General features: G+C 44.5%; 1 protein-coding gene across 1 annotated transcript in view; it reads left to right on the forward strand.

Moving 5' to 3' along the window:
* The window catches only part of POLN (DNA polymerase nu), a 187,022-nt gene that overhangs the window by 19,535 nt on the left and 150,957 nt on the right, over positions 1-16,530 (forward strand). The window contains exons 5-6 of the mRNA XM_067567696.1: positions 2,381-2,487; positions 4,418-4,575. Coding sequence (XP_067423797.1) covers positions 2,381-2,487; positions 4,418-4,575 — 265 coding nt within the window. The remainder of the gene's footprint in view (positions 1-2,380; positions 2,488-4,417; positions 4,576-16,530) is intronic.

Here is a 16,530-nt window from a genome sequence, read left to right on the forward strand (position 1 = left end):
CCTTGATTTCCTTATGAGTCTTCCCCAGCCTGGCATAGTCTCCTTTGATACGTTCCAGCAAGAATATAGCTATATCATTTGTACCCACAAGAAGGCCAATCAGTGGATTCTTTCTCGCTCCCGTTAGGATCCTCTTCAGCTTCAGGTCCACATCGCGTTATCTTAGCACCTGGCAGACAGCACACCCTTTTGTTCTCCGGATCAGCTCTGGTTACAGGCCTGTCTGTTCTTCTCAGCAAGGAGTCCCTAATCATGTAGACCTGCCTTTTCCTGGTAACAGTGTGATTATCCATCCTATCCCCGATTCTTTCTGGCTGCAAGTCATCTTGTGTACTATTCTACTTGGCAATCCTCTGCAACCGTTCCTTATCCTCCTGGGGCACTTATTTGATGGTATCTCCATTAGCTCATTCACTCTTTGTATAGGACTAGCTGCTCTTCTCTTCTTTCTTGCCCTCCCACCTTCAGCAACCACCTGCTGTGCCCCTTCTTCATTTTCAAACTCCGCAAACCTGTTTCTGAGCTCTAGTTCTCCTTCACTAGCCTGTCTTTTCCTCTGCTGGGTTCTCACAGTCACATGCTTCCACTGGCCATTTTCCTCACCCAGTATTCTCCCCTCAGAGTTCATTGGCCCTGCTTCCATCTGCAGGTCTGGGTTTTTCCCTTCAGCCTCCTCATTCCTTTGCTCCATCATCTGATCAAACCCTCTTCACGTGCATCTCCAACTCTCGAATCTTCTCTTCCATCAACTCTATGAGGCGGCATTTCATACAAACAAATCTCTGTTGAGCTACCTCCTCCAGGATCATGTACATCCCGCAGTTTCCACATCCAGTCAGCTTCTTTGTCTCCTCCACTGCTTGAGTAACTACCGCTACTGCCTCTGTATCTGTCAAAGCCTTTCTCCCTAGTTCCTGTCAGTGAGAGACACAAAAACAAAAAAAACGCAACCAAAAGAACCCCAAACGAGGACCCCAAAATACCAGAATACCACATGCTCCCATTCAAACTCCCGTGTTTTCAGCTCTGTTTGCTGGCTCCTCTACCGCTGCGGCTGTGCCACTGTCTGATTGAGTGGCTGCCTTTATAGGGCCCATAATTAGGGAAGCACTGGCCCCTAATTAGGGTCAGCTGATCTCAGTACACCACCAAGTACCAGCTCCTGCAAACTGAAGGGGGCAAAAAAACCCGAACAAAAACAAACACACACAACTCCATAAAACTCACCCACTGCCCGTAAGGCCCACTCAAACTCCTGTTTTTAGCTCTGTTGCTGGCTCCTCTGCCGCTGCGGGAACCACATCATTCCTAAAATTGCATCTCTTTGAGTATAAAATTTTCTGAGAATTTGTAAGTGAATCTGTTAATTAGTCTAGAATTCACATTAATTAAGAAATGGGTCCTTTAAAAAATTAGCACCTGGTCTTAGATTTTATTTTGACTCAGATTCTCTTAATAACAGAGAAATGCAAAAACTTTGAAACTCGTATTTTGTTTAAAATGCCTGAAAGTTTCTGCGCAGACCACATTTGAAGGGGTTTTTTTGTTTTGGTTTTTTTAGGATTAATAGTCATTTTTTCTATTATTCTTCATAACTGCAAGTTTCTTTTTCAAGGGAGGCTGAACACAAGACACCCAGCATACTTTAACACTTCCAGACAGTGACACCCTGAGGTGGGGGAAAAACACCTGTCTTTAAAAATCAGTTGAATCTAATCTGGAACCACAAACACTAAAATGCCTTAATCATAATCATATGATCACCATATGCTGCCACTACAGAACAAAGTTACATTGCTTTGGGTGCCCTAATTGTATTTCCAAATCTTAATATGTTTGGATTTCTTTTGAGTTTAAAAATTTCCTTGGTTTATGCTGCTGGGTTGTGTGATAATTACATCCTGCATTTTACCTTTTAAATTGCTGATATGTACGATCAACCTGGACTCCATTTTAACTTAGTTTTTTTTTGTCTGGGAATATAAATAAAGTGTACACTATTTTTGGAATGCTTAAAAATCTCTTCTGCATCTTGCAAATACAAGATTCACTGAAATGTTAGGAAAGCATATCAACTAAATGATTGTAATTTGAAAACCTTAAGTTAGAAAAAGAATTGTTAACTTAGTATAATGAAAATACAATCCTGCTTTTTCCATTAATTGCTCATCAGAAACAATTGGGAGTGAGAGGGAAACCACAATTATTTCTTGCCCCTGATATCCTATTTGTACAAGAAGTAAGAATCCTTATTTTTTTTAACTAAATAAGTGATATTAATTCATATTCAGCAAGAACATAAATGAGTATTTTTTTGCATTCAGTAATTAGAAGAAATTGAAATGCTCAGTTAGTGAATTTCTTTTCGTATCTTATACAGGGAAATACTATTTCAGATAATACATAGTACTGTTATTTGCTTCAATGCAAAGGATTTTTTGAGAGCACTCCTTCATGTTTATGGTGATGATATTAACTGGAAACAAGGTAAGATGTTTTGTGCCTAATCCTGCAGTCCTTGCACTGTCAAAACTCCCATTGAAATCAATGCATCAATAATTAATAAATATACTTTATTAAAACATTTATACAGTGACATTAATAGTGTAACATGTAATATTAAAGACAGAATCACATCAGAACTGACAATTTATCCATTCTTTCTGGATTCCTGACAGATAATATCTATAGCACTTCTCTAAACACAATTCTTTGGTAATTGAGAATTATTTTCACCATGGAATCTGTTCCATTTGTTTAGATTGATGGAATTTGGTCTACATACTAGATGGAGATTATTGTCCTTTTTGATACAGTTTTTATTGGGGAGGATACTCTTGTAGATGATACATGGTTTAGTCATGTCTTCTAGACCATTTTGTAAGTTTTGGTCCAATGCCAGAATTTGTGCAAATGCAAAAGAATACATAATCTTCTGCATATATTCCTTGCAATACATCCCTTACATTTTCTTCTTGAGGGCCATATGGCTCTACCTCTGGTGGTTCACCACTGTGTAATACTTCCTTCAACTCTTCATCACAATCCTTTGTTGTGAATGGGGATTTCCATACAAGGAGAGACTAAAAAGATTAGGGCTGTTCATCTTAGAAAAGAGATGATTAATGGGGGATATAACAGAGGTCTATAAAATCATAAATGGTGTAGAAGAAGTGAATAGAGAAGTGTTATTTATCCTTTTTCACAGTGCAAAAACCAGAGGTCATCTGATTAAATTAACAGACAGCAAATTTAATACAAACAAAAGGAACTTTTTTTGATAATGCACAATTGTCATGTGTAACTCATTGCCATGGGATGTTGTGATAGCCAAAAGTATAACTGGGTTCAAAAAAGAACTAAATAAATTCATGGAGGATAAGTCTGTCAATGGCTATTAGCTAAGATGGTCATTGGTATAACGCCATGCTCAAGGGGACCCTAAATCTCTGACTGCCAGAGCCTGGAAGGGGAAGGCCGGAGTGGATCGTCCTGTACATTCCTTTTAAAGTTCTGGTTCTGGCCATTGTTAAGAGACAGGATACTGGGCAAGACTGATCATTGGTCTGACCCAGTATGACAGTTCTTATGATTTGGGAAGTCTCCATGATTTCCCTGGGTATGGTTCCTTTATTATTCTATGATTGGAAAATCTATGGGTTTATGGAAAACTCTCCTCATACATTTTAGTCTCTAACAGTAGGAATCCAGTTAATATGCCTTCTTTAGAGAAAGGATAACATGTAATTATGCTTCTTGGAGATCTCTTCTGACCAGATTCCTACTCATCCACCTGTGTGCCATCACAAAAGAAGAAGGAGGCAATATTTTCAAAAGCTGATTCTTTTTTCTGATGGATTCCTTCTATCTTATAAGTATTCTTTGACTAACAGTTACACTTAAAATTTAGAGATCACTCCACTCTTCTCTTTTGAAGGAACCGGTGTGGAATGATCCAGGGAGCACTGAGGCATTGGCAATTGGTCTCAGAATAGAGCTAAACTACCTGAGTTACTAAAAACCCAACTCTTTGAAATTTAGGGGGATTCCAACCTTTTTTGCACTAAGAGTAGGAATGCAGTCAAACAATAAGTCAGACAAGTAGTATTACAAATAAGTGTACATTTACTGTAGGTGCTCATTTTTTAACTACTGGTATTAGAGAAATAAATTGGGTAATTTAAATTCTCTACCTTTTAAAAACATCTCTTCAAAGGCACTCATATTTTTGTTGGGTCATAGAGTGTTGACTGTAATTTAGTTCATAGTTTTATTTTCGTAGTAACATGCCTACAAAAAAGGTGGGAAAATGCTACTTTACAAAAACATTTTTTAGTCCTTTGCTATAATGTAAATAATTCAAAATACTTTGATTAAATCAGAAATGAATGATTAAAATCGTTTTTTATTTTTGTAGTGACTGATTGTGTTGTGTTAGATCCAAGAATTGCTGCATGGCTGATAAACCCCAGTGACACTATCCCCTCTTTTGAATATTTGATACGTAAACATTTTGAAAAGCCTGTCTCAGAGAAAACAGTGAATATTAATGCAGATTCCTTGAGAAATACATTGGTAAGTTGTTTTTAAAAACTCCCAGATAAACCAAAAAAAAGAGTGAAATAATAAACACCTTTGGATAGTTCACCAAGTACAATAGAGAAATATATATGCAGGTTTTTCTTGTGAGAGCAAAGGGATATCTTGGTTAGAAATATATGCCAGAGAATTGGTATAAAATAACCAGGGCTTGTTGTATTCTATAGACAATGGAACCAAATTCTCCATCAGCAATTCCTAAATCCTGCAGCACAAACCCTAAATTCCATGGCACCATTAATTAGTCTTATTGCCATGAAATCTACTTTGTTCTCTTCCCTCCCATTTCCTGGCTGCAAGCTGGACTCCAATTCTCACTCCCAGGATCTCCAGTGTCCTGATGCCTAGTTCCATGGAACAGTGCAGGGTGCATGTGTTGTAATCTAATTAATTGTCCTTTGTGAAATAAGATGCAAAGAAAGGAGGAGCTGCAGCAAAATGGTGAATCCATTCCAGAAATACTGAATTCCATGGCGTCTTGGGAAAATGTCAAGTTACATAGCTGCGGAATCATAGGGAACTTTATGTACAAACCCACAACACGCACACAAAATCTGTGGATTTGTCACACTCAGTATGATAGACATTTTTTGTTGGTTTAATGAAGCTTTTAAAAAAAATAGAATTCTCAGTTGTTAGCCCTGCTGCAATATAACATTCCACAGAAATCATGATTCTGGTGATAAAACTGTTCCATAAACAATGTTATGTAGCCAAGGGGTTGGGGTTCATATTTTGGGCCACAACTGTGTAGTCTGGGCAAAAATTTGAAACCCAGTTTGGAGACACTAGGCTTCACAGGATGTGTTGAATTATTCTGGGATTTTAGAGAGTCAGGGAGAACTACTGAGATCTCAATCTGTGTCCAGTAGTCTAATTGAAGTGGTACTTTTGATATCACTAAAACAGTCTTGTCTCTTTTTATACATTTTAAGAATGCTTTAAAAAAATTCCAAAACATTTAGCTTATCTCAGGAATTTATTGACTGATGCTGTAGAAATTCTTCACTGAAATTAGTGGAACATTCAGATTGAATGTGCAGTAAAAGATGTTCCTTGAAGTTCCTATTAGGTATTCTAAGGCACTCATTTTTAAAAAGTCTATTCCTGCCTAGCAAAGTTCCTGCAGTGCTCAATCATAATGGTAATTTTGCCTTTGCTTTCTCCCATTTGTTGTGTAGCTGGCTTGTTGCCTCCTGAGGATTTCTACCTTCTGGTGTCTTCCCTCCTGAGAAACTTGCTACTTTGTGTAGGAAAATGGCACCTACTGTACAGATCCAACAAGATTAGGTATTAGATGAGATGCCAAAGGGCAAATACATGCCATCCAATCCTATCTTGAGACAGCAATTCCCCTGCATCCTTTCTTTGAAGAAGTAATCAGGGATGAATGGGATAAGTTGAGGGAACATATATAAGCAGAAACTTACTTACACACAATACCAAGAGCCATCACAGATATATCCAATATGCCATCACATCACGTTACAGATATATCCAAAGGTAAAGGTTACATTTAAGAGGGATTTTGAGGCTTCTCAGCTGCTTTTAGAGCATCCCTGGTCATGATCTGCTTTGCAAGAGCTATAATATCCTGGCTGGGTGACCTTAAGGCCCTGGAGGACAAGGACCATTTGGACTTCAGGTCTACCCTTCAGAAAATATTCCTGGCACACCATTTGCAACAGATGCTTCAGTGATTGTGATGAGATTATGAGCCAGGGCCATGGCATCCAGTTTATCAGTCATGTGCCACATCTGGTTATGCCCCTGGATAGCAGATGCCCATTCCAAACAAATTTTTGTGCTCATCCAGATTCACAGGTTTTCTTTTGTTTGGATTAAAATAGGCTATGATAATGTCACACAGTGCATCCAATACCATCTTCACATTGTGTCTCAAGAGGGGACTACAAATCTAACAGGCAGAAATGCTCCTTTTGTCCAGCTTCATCACAGAAATATCAAAGGAAGGATGGCAGATACATCAGAGGAAAACCCTGGAACTGTGGATCAGGTAGCAAAATCAGAGGTGACAGCAATAATTCTACCTCACTGAGACAATGAAGGTCTGTGCCTCCATCCCAATCTGGGTCTAGGAAGCAGAATATCCCACTTTTCAGAAGACTGATTTCTCTTGGTCTTGGATAAGTGGGTAGATACAGTTCCACCTGGAAAATTATTAGTTAAATTGGAGATGGGAATTAATATGAGAATTTGAAGGTCAGAAAGGAACTGGTTAAAGGGAAGACTACAATGGGGTCATACTAAAAGGTGAACTGTCAGACGAAGGAGGTTACTAATAGAGTTCTTCAAGAATCAGTCTTGGGACCAAACTTCTTGAACATTTTCATTAATGACCTCGGCACAAAATGTGGAAAGGCGCTAATAAAATTTGCGGATGACACAAAGTTGAGCAGTATTGCCAATATGGAGGAGGACTGGAATATCCTACAAGAAGATTTGGATGACCTTGAAAACTGGAATACTAGAAATGGGATGCAATTTAATAGCGTGAAGTACAGTGCATGCATTTAGGGACTAACAACAAAGTTGCTGTACTGTTCACACACACACACACACACACACACACACACACACAGAGTTAGAGGCAACAGAGTAGGAGAAAGACATAAGTGTATTGGCTGATCGCAGGATGCGGCCGTGAAAGGCTAATGCAGTCCTAGGATATATTAGGCAAGGTTTCAGTAGGGATAGGGAAGTGTTAGTACCATTGTACAAGGCACTGGTGAGACTTCATCTGGAATATTGTGTAGTTCTGGTCTCCCATTTTTAAGAAAGATGAATTCTAACTACAACAGGTGCAGAGAGAGGTTACTAGAAAGTTCAGAGGAATGGAGAACCTACCTTATGAGAGAAGACTTAAGGAACTTGACTTGTTTAGCCTAACCAAACAAAGACTGTGGGGAGATAGGATTGCTCTCAAGAAATACATCAGAGGGGTAAACACCAGGGTGGGAGAGGAGTTATTTGAGTTGAGGGCTAATGCTGCCATAAGAACAAATGGCCATCAATAAGTTTAAGCTCTAAATTAGGCAAAGGCTTTCTAGCCATCAGAGGAGTGAAGTTCTACAACAGACTTCCAAAGAGTGTAGAGGAGGTAAAAAAACCTAACTTTTTAAAAGACTGAGCTTGATAAGTTTATGGAAGGGGTAGTATGAAGAGGTTACCTACAATGGCACATGGCCTATCTTTCACTGCTGTTAGCAAATATCTCCCATAGCTGGAGATGAGACACTAGATGGGCTAGGCTCTGAGTTACTACAGGGAAAGAATTTTCCCCCAGGTCTGATTGGCACAGTCTTGGTTTTTAGCTTTGCTCTGTAGCGTGGGTCATGGGTCACTTGCTGGTTTAAATTAGAGTAAATGGTGGATCAGAGGCTATGAGCTTATTGTGGGATAGGTGAGTGAGGTATGAAGTTTTGTGGCCTGCAGTGTGAAGGAGGTCAGACTAGATGATCACGATGGTGGTTCTTCGAGGGCTTGCTCATGTCCATTCCACATTAGGTGGGTGTGTGCACCACATGCACCAGTGCCAGAAATGTTTCCCTCGGTGGTATCTGTAGGGCCAGCTCTAGTGCCCTCTGCAATGATGCGTGTACGTGCTGGTATATATGGTGCTGCCAGCCTCCCTCCCTCTCAGTTCCTTTTTACCACCTGTGACAGTACTGGCTTGTCTTTGCCTTGGCGAGCAACTCCTCAGTGTTTTTTTTTTGTCTTCTATGCTTACTGTATTTGGTTCTATTGTTCAAATTAGCATTAACAGTTTTAGCAGTCTTTTAGTAGTCTTAGGGGTTATCTGTTCCCCATTTTCACAGGATAGCCACAGGGACAGGCCCATGCCCTGCTACCCGGGCTTCAAGCCTTGTGCAGCCTTTAAAATATTGATACCTGTGAATGACCATCACCAGAACTGTCTCAAGTGTCTGCATGAATTTCATATCAAAGACAAGTGCAGGATCTGCAGAAACTTTAGATTCTGCACAAAGACGAACCGTGATATTAAACTGAGAGTGCTCCAGATGGAATCAGCCCTCAGACCGATATTCCACCCTGCCGCCCAGTACATTGGCGTCGATACGAAGTGAACCTATATCTGCACCGGGTTCATCCCGGCACCAGTCACCATCACTGGTGCTGTAGAAGTGGTATCAGAAACTCATGCTGACAGAGGGCGCTCCCCACGCAAATGGAGCAAGTCGGGAGTAGGTGATGAGCCAAGACCCCTGCCAGGCTGCTCATCTCCCCCGTAAATGCAGGCAGTCGTGACCTCACCTACTAGAACTCCCAGCCCTCCTCGGGACCCACCACCAACGCCTGGTAGTGGCAGAGGCCCTCAGCACTTAGCAGTCCCATCCACCCCTGAGGACTTCCAAGTGGCTATGGACCTACTCTCTCTCCTGTTACCACCCACCTTCCAGGATGATAAACCCGGCCACTGAGACACCCTACCAAGCCAGTTTGCTAAAAGCAGCTCATGGGGCAAGCCCATGATGGGGGCCTCACCGGGATTGCCAGTTTCATGTCTCCACTTGCTATCTCCGCGGCACCCACCGACACCTCATCACTGGTTGCCAGCAACCCTGCGGTCCCCAAGACACGGTAGTTATGAAGACTCTAGGGGCTGCTCCCCAGTCCCTTGGCACCGATCACCTAACCACCGGTACAGAGCATCAAGGTCCCGGTACTGATCTCCGGACTCGAGATCGCACTCTAGGGATTGTTCGTATTGGTTGCCACCGTATTGGCACCCCATAGAGTCTCAGCACAGATCGCTTGAGTTTTGTCATCATTCCCCGGCACTGGAGCACCACGCTCAGCATTGTGGGGAGCCAGAGGCAAGAATGGCACCACAGTGGTCTTCAGCCTCAGAGTCGGAGGAGGACGATGAAGGTCCCTCCCGTAGAGGCCATGGTCATCTGTCCACAGCCACCGGGTTTCCCCCGCCATGCCACTGGGTTCCTGGTCACCGACACAATAAAATGGCCTTGGCAATTTTGGAACCCATGGGAGTTTCCCACAGTGCTGCAGTCTCAACACCAGTCCATCTAGGGCATAGTTTCTCAACCTGTGGTACGTGTACCTCCACAGGCAGGGGGTATGCAGTGAAAAACCCAGTGAAGGGAGGTGGGCAGCAGCCACTGGCTTCCTGCCCAGTCCCACCTCCTAGCTGGGAGGTAGACCGCAGTGCCTCAGTCTTGGGAAGCTGGGCAGCAGCCACTGGCTTCTTGGGATGCCGGGCAGCAGTCACCCGCGTCCCGCCCGGTCCCAGCTCCCAGGTGGGAGTCAAGCGGCAGCCTCCTGTACCCTGTGAGATGGGCTCCAGCTGGGTGGCTGCTACCCGTGTCCCAGCTCTGAGCTGAGAGACAGCCTCCTATGCCCTGGCTTGAAGATGGGCAGCAGCTACCTGCCACCTGCCCACATCCCTGGGTCCCAGCCTGCGTGGAAGCCTCCTCCGCCCCAGCTCAAAGCAAGTAGCAGTCGCCCACCTCCCAGGCTGGCAGCCAGGTGGCAGCCGCCTGCAACTTGCCTAGGTGACATCTCCCCTCCCCAGCTCAAAGCCTGGTGCCCAGAATGCCACGTGGAGAGCCCAGCAGCTTGCCCTGTCCTGGAGCTGGGCTCTACACGCAGGCTTATTTGTCAATTGACAACTATGGCAGCCCCAGATTTTACCAATATAAAAAAGTTAAGAGGGGCCCACACAGTGTGATTTGCCCCAGGCCTGCACCCTCCATGGGGTGTGCTGCTATCCACTCTGGTGGGCCGCTAGTGCCTGCTCATACCTCACAAGTTCCCACTTGTGTGTGGAGAACACCACATGACCCCACCATCAGGCCATAGTGATTGACTGGCATTGACTTTTGCTCCTATATGGAGGAAGAGGAGGAGGAAGGAGGGGAGAAACAGCAGAGGGTTTTGTCATCTGCCACAGCCACACAGCACTGCAGAACTTAGAACTCTCCTGCTTTACAAGAAATACAGTCGTCCAGTGGTAAAGGGGAAAAAGATAGCATTTCTGAGTGGAAAATTGAGTGTTGGGGTACTTATGAAAATTTTCAGAAGTTAGGGTGTACTTGCTACTTAAAAGGTTGAGAAACAGTGATCTAGGGGACTTTGGAGCGTTGCTCTGTGATTATATTGGGCCTCCCCTGGGATCGGATGACAACCAGGTCAGGCAGAAGAGATGCCGGTGACCCATCAGGAGGAGGACTTCCAAACGGCGGAAAAGCACTCACATACCCCTCCATTACCAGCATCCTCCTCCTCATTGCTAGACAATGACAGGTCCTCCAGCCACAGTTCTGAGGGATGATTTTAGAGTCCACCAGGAGCTCTTCAAACGGGTAGCTGCCAACCTGGGTTTAGAAGTGGAAGAGCTGAAGGATCAGGCCGACTTGCTGTGTGATATTCTGACAGTGGCAGCCCCTTCTAGAGTCACTCTCCCAGTCCATGAAAGGGTTATAAAATGGGTGAAGGCCCTGTGGCAAAACCCTTCCTCTCTGCCCCCGACATCTAAATGGGCAGAGAAAAAGTATTACGTGCCTTCAAAGGGCTTTGTATACCTATATTCCCACCTCATCTCCAGGATCATTGGCTGTATCAGCAGCCAACAAAAGGGACAGATGGGCAGTCAAGTTCAACCTCTAAAAACAAAGAAGCAAAGAAACTGGACCTCTTTGGGCACAAAATGTATTCGACTGTATGCCTACAGCTCTGCATTTCAAACCAGAAGGCATTGTTGGGGAGATACACATTCAGTGTCTGGCACTCAATATCCAAATTTGCTGACTCCTTATTCCAGGAGTCGAAACAAGAGTTCCAGGCCATTCTAGAAGAAGGGGAGACAATAGTGAGGACTTCTCTACAAGCGGCCTCCGACGCCACGGATTCAGCAGCCAGAACCATGAGGAGAGCTTCATGGCTGAATCATCTGGACTGTCAGTGGAGGTCCAGCAGTCCATCCAGAACCTCCCTTTTGACAGCACTGCCCTCTTCTCTTATCAGTCAGACGCCAGACTGCATGACCTTAAAGATTCCAGGGTCATGCTCCGCTACCTGGGGTTGTATGCTCCTCAGGTGTCCAGGAAACATTCCCGACCCCAGCATCAACAACGGTTTGTGAGGCAGTCAAGGAGCGAACCCTATAGAAAGAGGAACAAGAGCTTCAAATGCTATCAAAGCCAACATTCCTCTGCACTTCAGCCAACCTTGAGCTGCTACTCATCGGGTAGCAGACAGAAATTTTGAGGGTGCGCCTGAAGGCGTGCTTCCTGGGGTGACCTAGCAGTCTCAGGACAGGATCCATCTCCAATCTTCTCAAACTTCCTTTCTCCCTTCCTCCCTGTATGGTCAGCAATAACATCGGACAGGTGGGTCCTAAGCATCATCGCAGTGGGTTACACCCTCCAATTTATTTTTATCCCTCTCTCCCATCCCCGTCTCTTCAGGGACTCTTCTCACAAGCAACTTCTCGTCCAGGAAGTACAAACCCTTTTGTGGGTCGGAGCTGTAGAGGAAATTCTCCTACATCTAAGAGGGAAGGGATTTTACTCTTGTTACTTTCTGATCCCGAAAGCCAAGGGAGTCTTGAGACGCATAGTGGACTTACGACATCTCAACAAGCATCTCAGGAAGCTGAAATTCCATAAGGTTTCCTTAGCCTCCATGATCCCATCTCTGGACCCAGGAGACTGGTACGTCGCCCTTGATCTAAAGGACGTATATTTCCATTTTCCAGGGCTACCGGCATTTCCTTCGATTTGTGGTGGGAGATAACTACTACCAGTTTGCAGCCCTTCCCTTTGGCCTCTCAACTGCGCCAAGAGTATTTACAAAATGCACAGCGGTGGTGGCTACTTACGTCAGTCATTGAGGGATCCAGATTTATCTTTACCTCAACGACTGGCTCATCAGAGGACAGTAAGAGATCCAGGTCCAACGTGATATGGTGGTGCTGCGTGAGACCTGCCAAAATCTGGGCCTGCTGATAAAGGAGCAGAAGTCCACTTTAGTGCCTATACAAAGGATAGAGTTCAATGGAGCTGTCCTTGACTCCACTCAAGTCAGAGTGTTTCTACCTCAATCCAGATGCCAAGCCTTAATGGACCTAGTTCTCCAGGTCACTACCAACCCTCTCACCATGGCAGGGGTTTGTCTCAGACTGTTGGACCACATGAGCATGCACTTATGTGGTACAATATGCAAGACTCCGTTTCAGGCCCCCTTCAAATGTGGCTTCCCTTCAAGACACAGCATAAATACGATTCTTACAGTCCCGCCCCGTGTCCATACCTCCCTACTCTGGTGAACGATCCCTGTAAATGAGCCAGAAGGGGTTCCCTTTGCAGCCCCGTGCCTTTCACTTACCGTGGTGTCAGATGCCTCTGACCTGGGATGGGGAGCTCACCTAGGGTTGCCACATGACACAGGGCCTCTTGTCCTCAGAGGTGCTGAGGCTGCATGTAAACATCAGGGAACTCAGAACAATCCATCTAGCCTGCGGGAAGGGTAGTGTGGATGCTAATGGACAACACGGCAGCAATGTACTACATCAACAAGCAAGGAGGCACACAGTCTTTAGCACTATGTCAGGAAGCACTCAAGCTATGGTACTTCTGCGTGGGGCATGCAGTCTCCCTAGAAGCCTGTCACCTCCCAGGGGTCAAGAACTCACTGGCAGATCACCTAAGCAGGTCTTTCTTCTCTCACCATGAGTGGTCCCTGCACCCAAAGGTGGCGAGAATTGTCTTCCAGAAGTGGGGGACTCCCTGAGTGGACCTGTTCGTGACCACGCAGAACAGGAAGTGCCAGCATTTCTGCTCTTTGAGAGCTCATGACTCCCTGTCCAACAGCTTTCTCTTTCGGTGGTCAGGAGGCCTCATGTATGCCTTTCCCTTGATTCCTTTATCCATTGGGTCCTCTTAAAGATCAAGAGAGACAGGGTGAAGGCTATAATGATCGCACCAGTGTGGCCCCATCAGCACTGGTTCAGCGTGCTGCTAGACTTAGCAGTGACCTTCCCTTGGACATGACCTTCCCAGCTTGTCCAGACTTCATCTTGCAAGATGACGGTTGACTACTGCACCCAAACTTGGCCTCCTTGAACATAATGGCATGGATGCTGTATGATTGAACCAGGAGGAGTGGTCGTGTTCAGCTCAGGTCCAGAGTCTTGCTAGAGAGCAGGAAACCTTCCACTAGAATCACTTACCTGGCAAAATGAAAGTGTTTCTCCTGCTGGGCAAGGGAGTGTGAACTCTCCCCATCCTGAGTACCTTTATCATCCATCCTAGAATACTTGCTCTTCCTGAAGCAACAAGGCCTAGCACTGTCATCAATCAAGGTAGATCAGGCACCCATTTTGGCATTTCGCCTGCAGGTCCAGGGTAGTTCTGACTTCTTCCACAAAATGACAGATTCCTGAAGGGCCTAGAAAAGCTCTTTCCACAGGTGAGGGATCCAGTCCCTCCATGGGACCTTAACTTGGCCCTCTCTAAGCTTACTGGGCCATCTTTCGAGCCCATGGCATCCTGCTTCCTCCTTCACTTGTTCTGGAAGGTTGACTTACTGGTGGCAATTACATAGTGAGGCATGTCTCGGAAATCAAAACCCTAACCTCAGAGCCTCCCTATGCTGTATTTTACAAAGACAGGATTTAGCTGAGACCCCATCCTGTGTTCCTGCCCAAAGTTGTGTCGCAGTTTCACATTAACCAGGATATCTTCCTATCATTATTCTTTCCCAAGCCCCACAGCTCTCAGGAAGATCCGTGCCTACACACTCTAGACATCAGACAGACATTGGCTTGGACAACCTCCTGCATATGTACCTGCTATGAACAGGTGAAGGTCATGCCCCTGCTACTCTGACTGCCCACTTGACAAGGACTCAGACATCCTCTGTGGCTTTCTTAGCTGAAGTACTGATACAAGATATTTGCAGAGCTGCGACTTGGTGCATACCTTCGCGTCCCACTATGCTGTCATACAACAGGCGCAGGACGATGCGGGCTTTGGCAGGGCAGTTTTGCAAACAGCACATCCATGAACTTCTGAACCACCTCCAGACGTACTGCTAACATGGAATGGACATGAGCAAGCACTCGAAGAAGGAAAGATGGTTACTAATTTTCTTTAACTTGTTGTTCTTCGAGATGTGTTGCTCATGTTCATTCCATGACCCACCCTCCTTCCCCTCTGTCGGAGTTCCGGCAAGAAGAAACTTAGAGGGAGGGTGTCTGGCAGTGTCCTATATACCAGCGTGTACGCGTGCCACTGCAGATGGCGCTAGAGCCAGCCCTACGGATACCACTGAGGAAAAAATCTCCGGCACCGGTGCATGTGGTGTGCGCACACACACTGAATGTGGAATGGACATAAGCAACACATCTCAAAGAACCACAGTTGAAGAAGGTTAGTAACTGTCTTTTCTTTCTGGCCTTAAATTCCAAGTCTGAATACCTAGCTTCCTTAAGAAAAATATACATAAAGGGAATATTAAGCCATAAGGAATATTGGTTTTGCAGACACTTATTCAAAAACTCAAAATTGTGTTTGAATCACAAAGTCTACCACATGATATCACAGACATCCAGCCTGTCATCCATCCTTCTGTGTACCTATCATAAAAACAGAAAGATGACAGTCTTTCACCAGGGAAGCAGATTCCTGGACATTAAGGATGGATTCATTTGTATACAGGTGGCTGAAGGGATTGCTTTATGTGTTCTCACCCTGTCATTTTTAGGGAAGGTGATTCAGAAGATAAAGTGAAAGCAAGCAAAGGTGATAGTTCTGGCTCCATGCTGACTGAAGAGACCATGGTTTTTGGATCTGGTAAACTTGGCGTTAGAACCCTCACTGCATTTACTAGTGAGATTGACCATCCTTCACCAAGATTCTATTTTCCATCCAGACCCAGACCATTTAGAACTAATTGCATGGCTATTGAGAGGGAAGCATAAACAGTTATTTTATCCTCCAGGGCGCTCAGGACTTCACTGGTCTCTAGACAGATTTAGCATTAAAGGCCTACTCCTCTATATGGGTATGATTAAACTCCTGGAGTCAAGCAGACAGAAATCCTAAGGACCCTGGAATTTCAGCTATTTTGGACTTTCTTCAGGATGGTATGGACAAGGGACTACAGCCCAGCACCATAGTGAGTCATGTGTCAGGCATAAGCAGTGTCTTGCACTTTGGGTTTTTAGGCTTCTTAACTGAAAATTCACAAGCCTCAAGATTTCTCAGAACAGTCAGACTGTCAAAACTGGCAGTCAAATCAGTCTTTCTTAAATGCGATTTACAACTGGCACCAAAAGCCCTAAGCACCCATCCATTTGAACCTTTAACAACAATTTTGCCTTTGTTTTTATCTATCAAAATGTGCTTCTTGGTCGCTATTATGTTGGCTAGACAAGTCGAGTTGGCAGTTCTATCCATACAGTAGCTGACAAGTTGGTTCTAAGGACCACCAAATCTTTCTTATCAAAGGTGAGATTTCTCTTTCCATGCCTCACAGGAAATGATTCTCCCATCATTCTGTCCAAAACCCCAGCATCCTACAGAAAAGCTGTGGCACAATCTGGAGAGCACTTAAGAGCTACTTCAAGAGCAATGAATTGATAAGAAGATCAAGCTCCTTGTTTGTATCCTTTCATCCAAAATGCCAAAGTCTTTGTGCATTCTACCTGTCCCTGACCAGATGGATTAAGGTATGCATTATGGAGGCAAACATGGCATCAAGTTCACCTATTCCTGAAGACCTCTGAGATCTCTAGCAATATCATGTCCAGAAAGGATGTATGTCTCAGTTGAGAAAATCTGCAGGACACCACCATAGTCTTCTATCAACACCTTTATCAAACATTATAAGATGGACTTTCTGTCCTCTGCAGAGGCCTCTTTTGGA

This window comes from Emydura macquarii, unplaced genomic scaffold (assembly GCF_026122565.2).
Source record: "Emydura macquarii macquarii isolate MOO-44397 ecotype Brisbane River unplaced genomic scaffold, CSIRO-AGI_Emac_v2 contig_2795, whole genome shotgun sequence".
Taxonomy (NCBI): domain Eukaryota; kingdom Metazoa; phylum Chordata; order Testudines; family Chelidae; genus Emydura; species Emydura macquarii.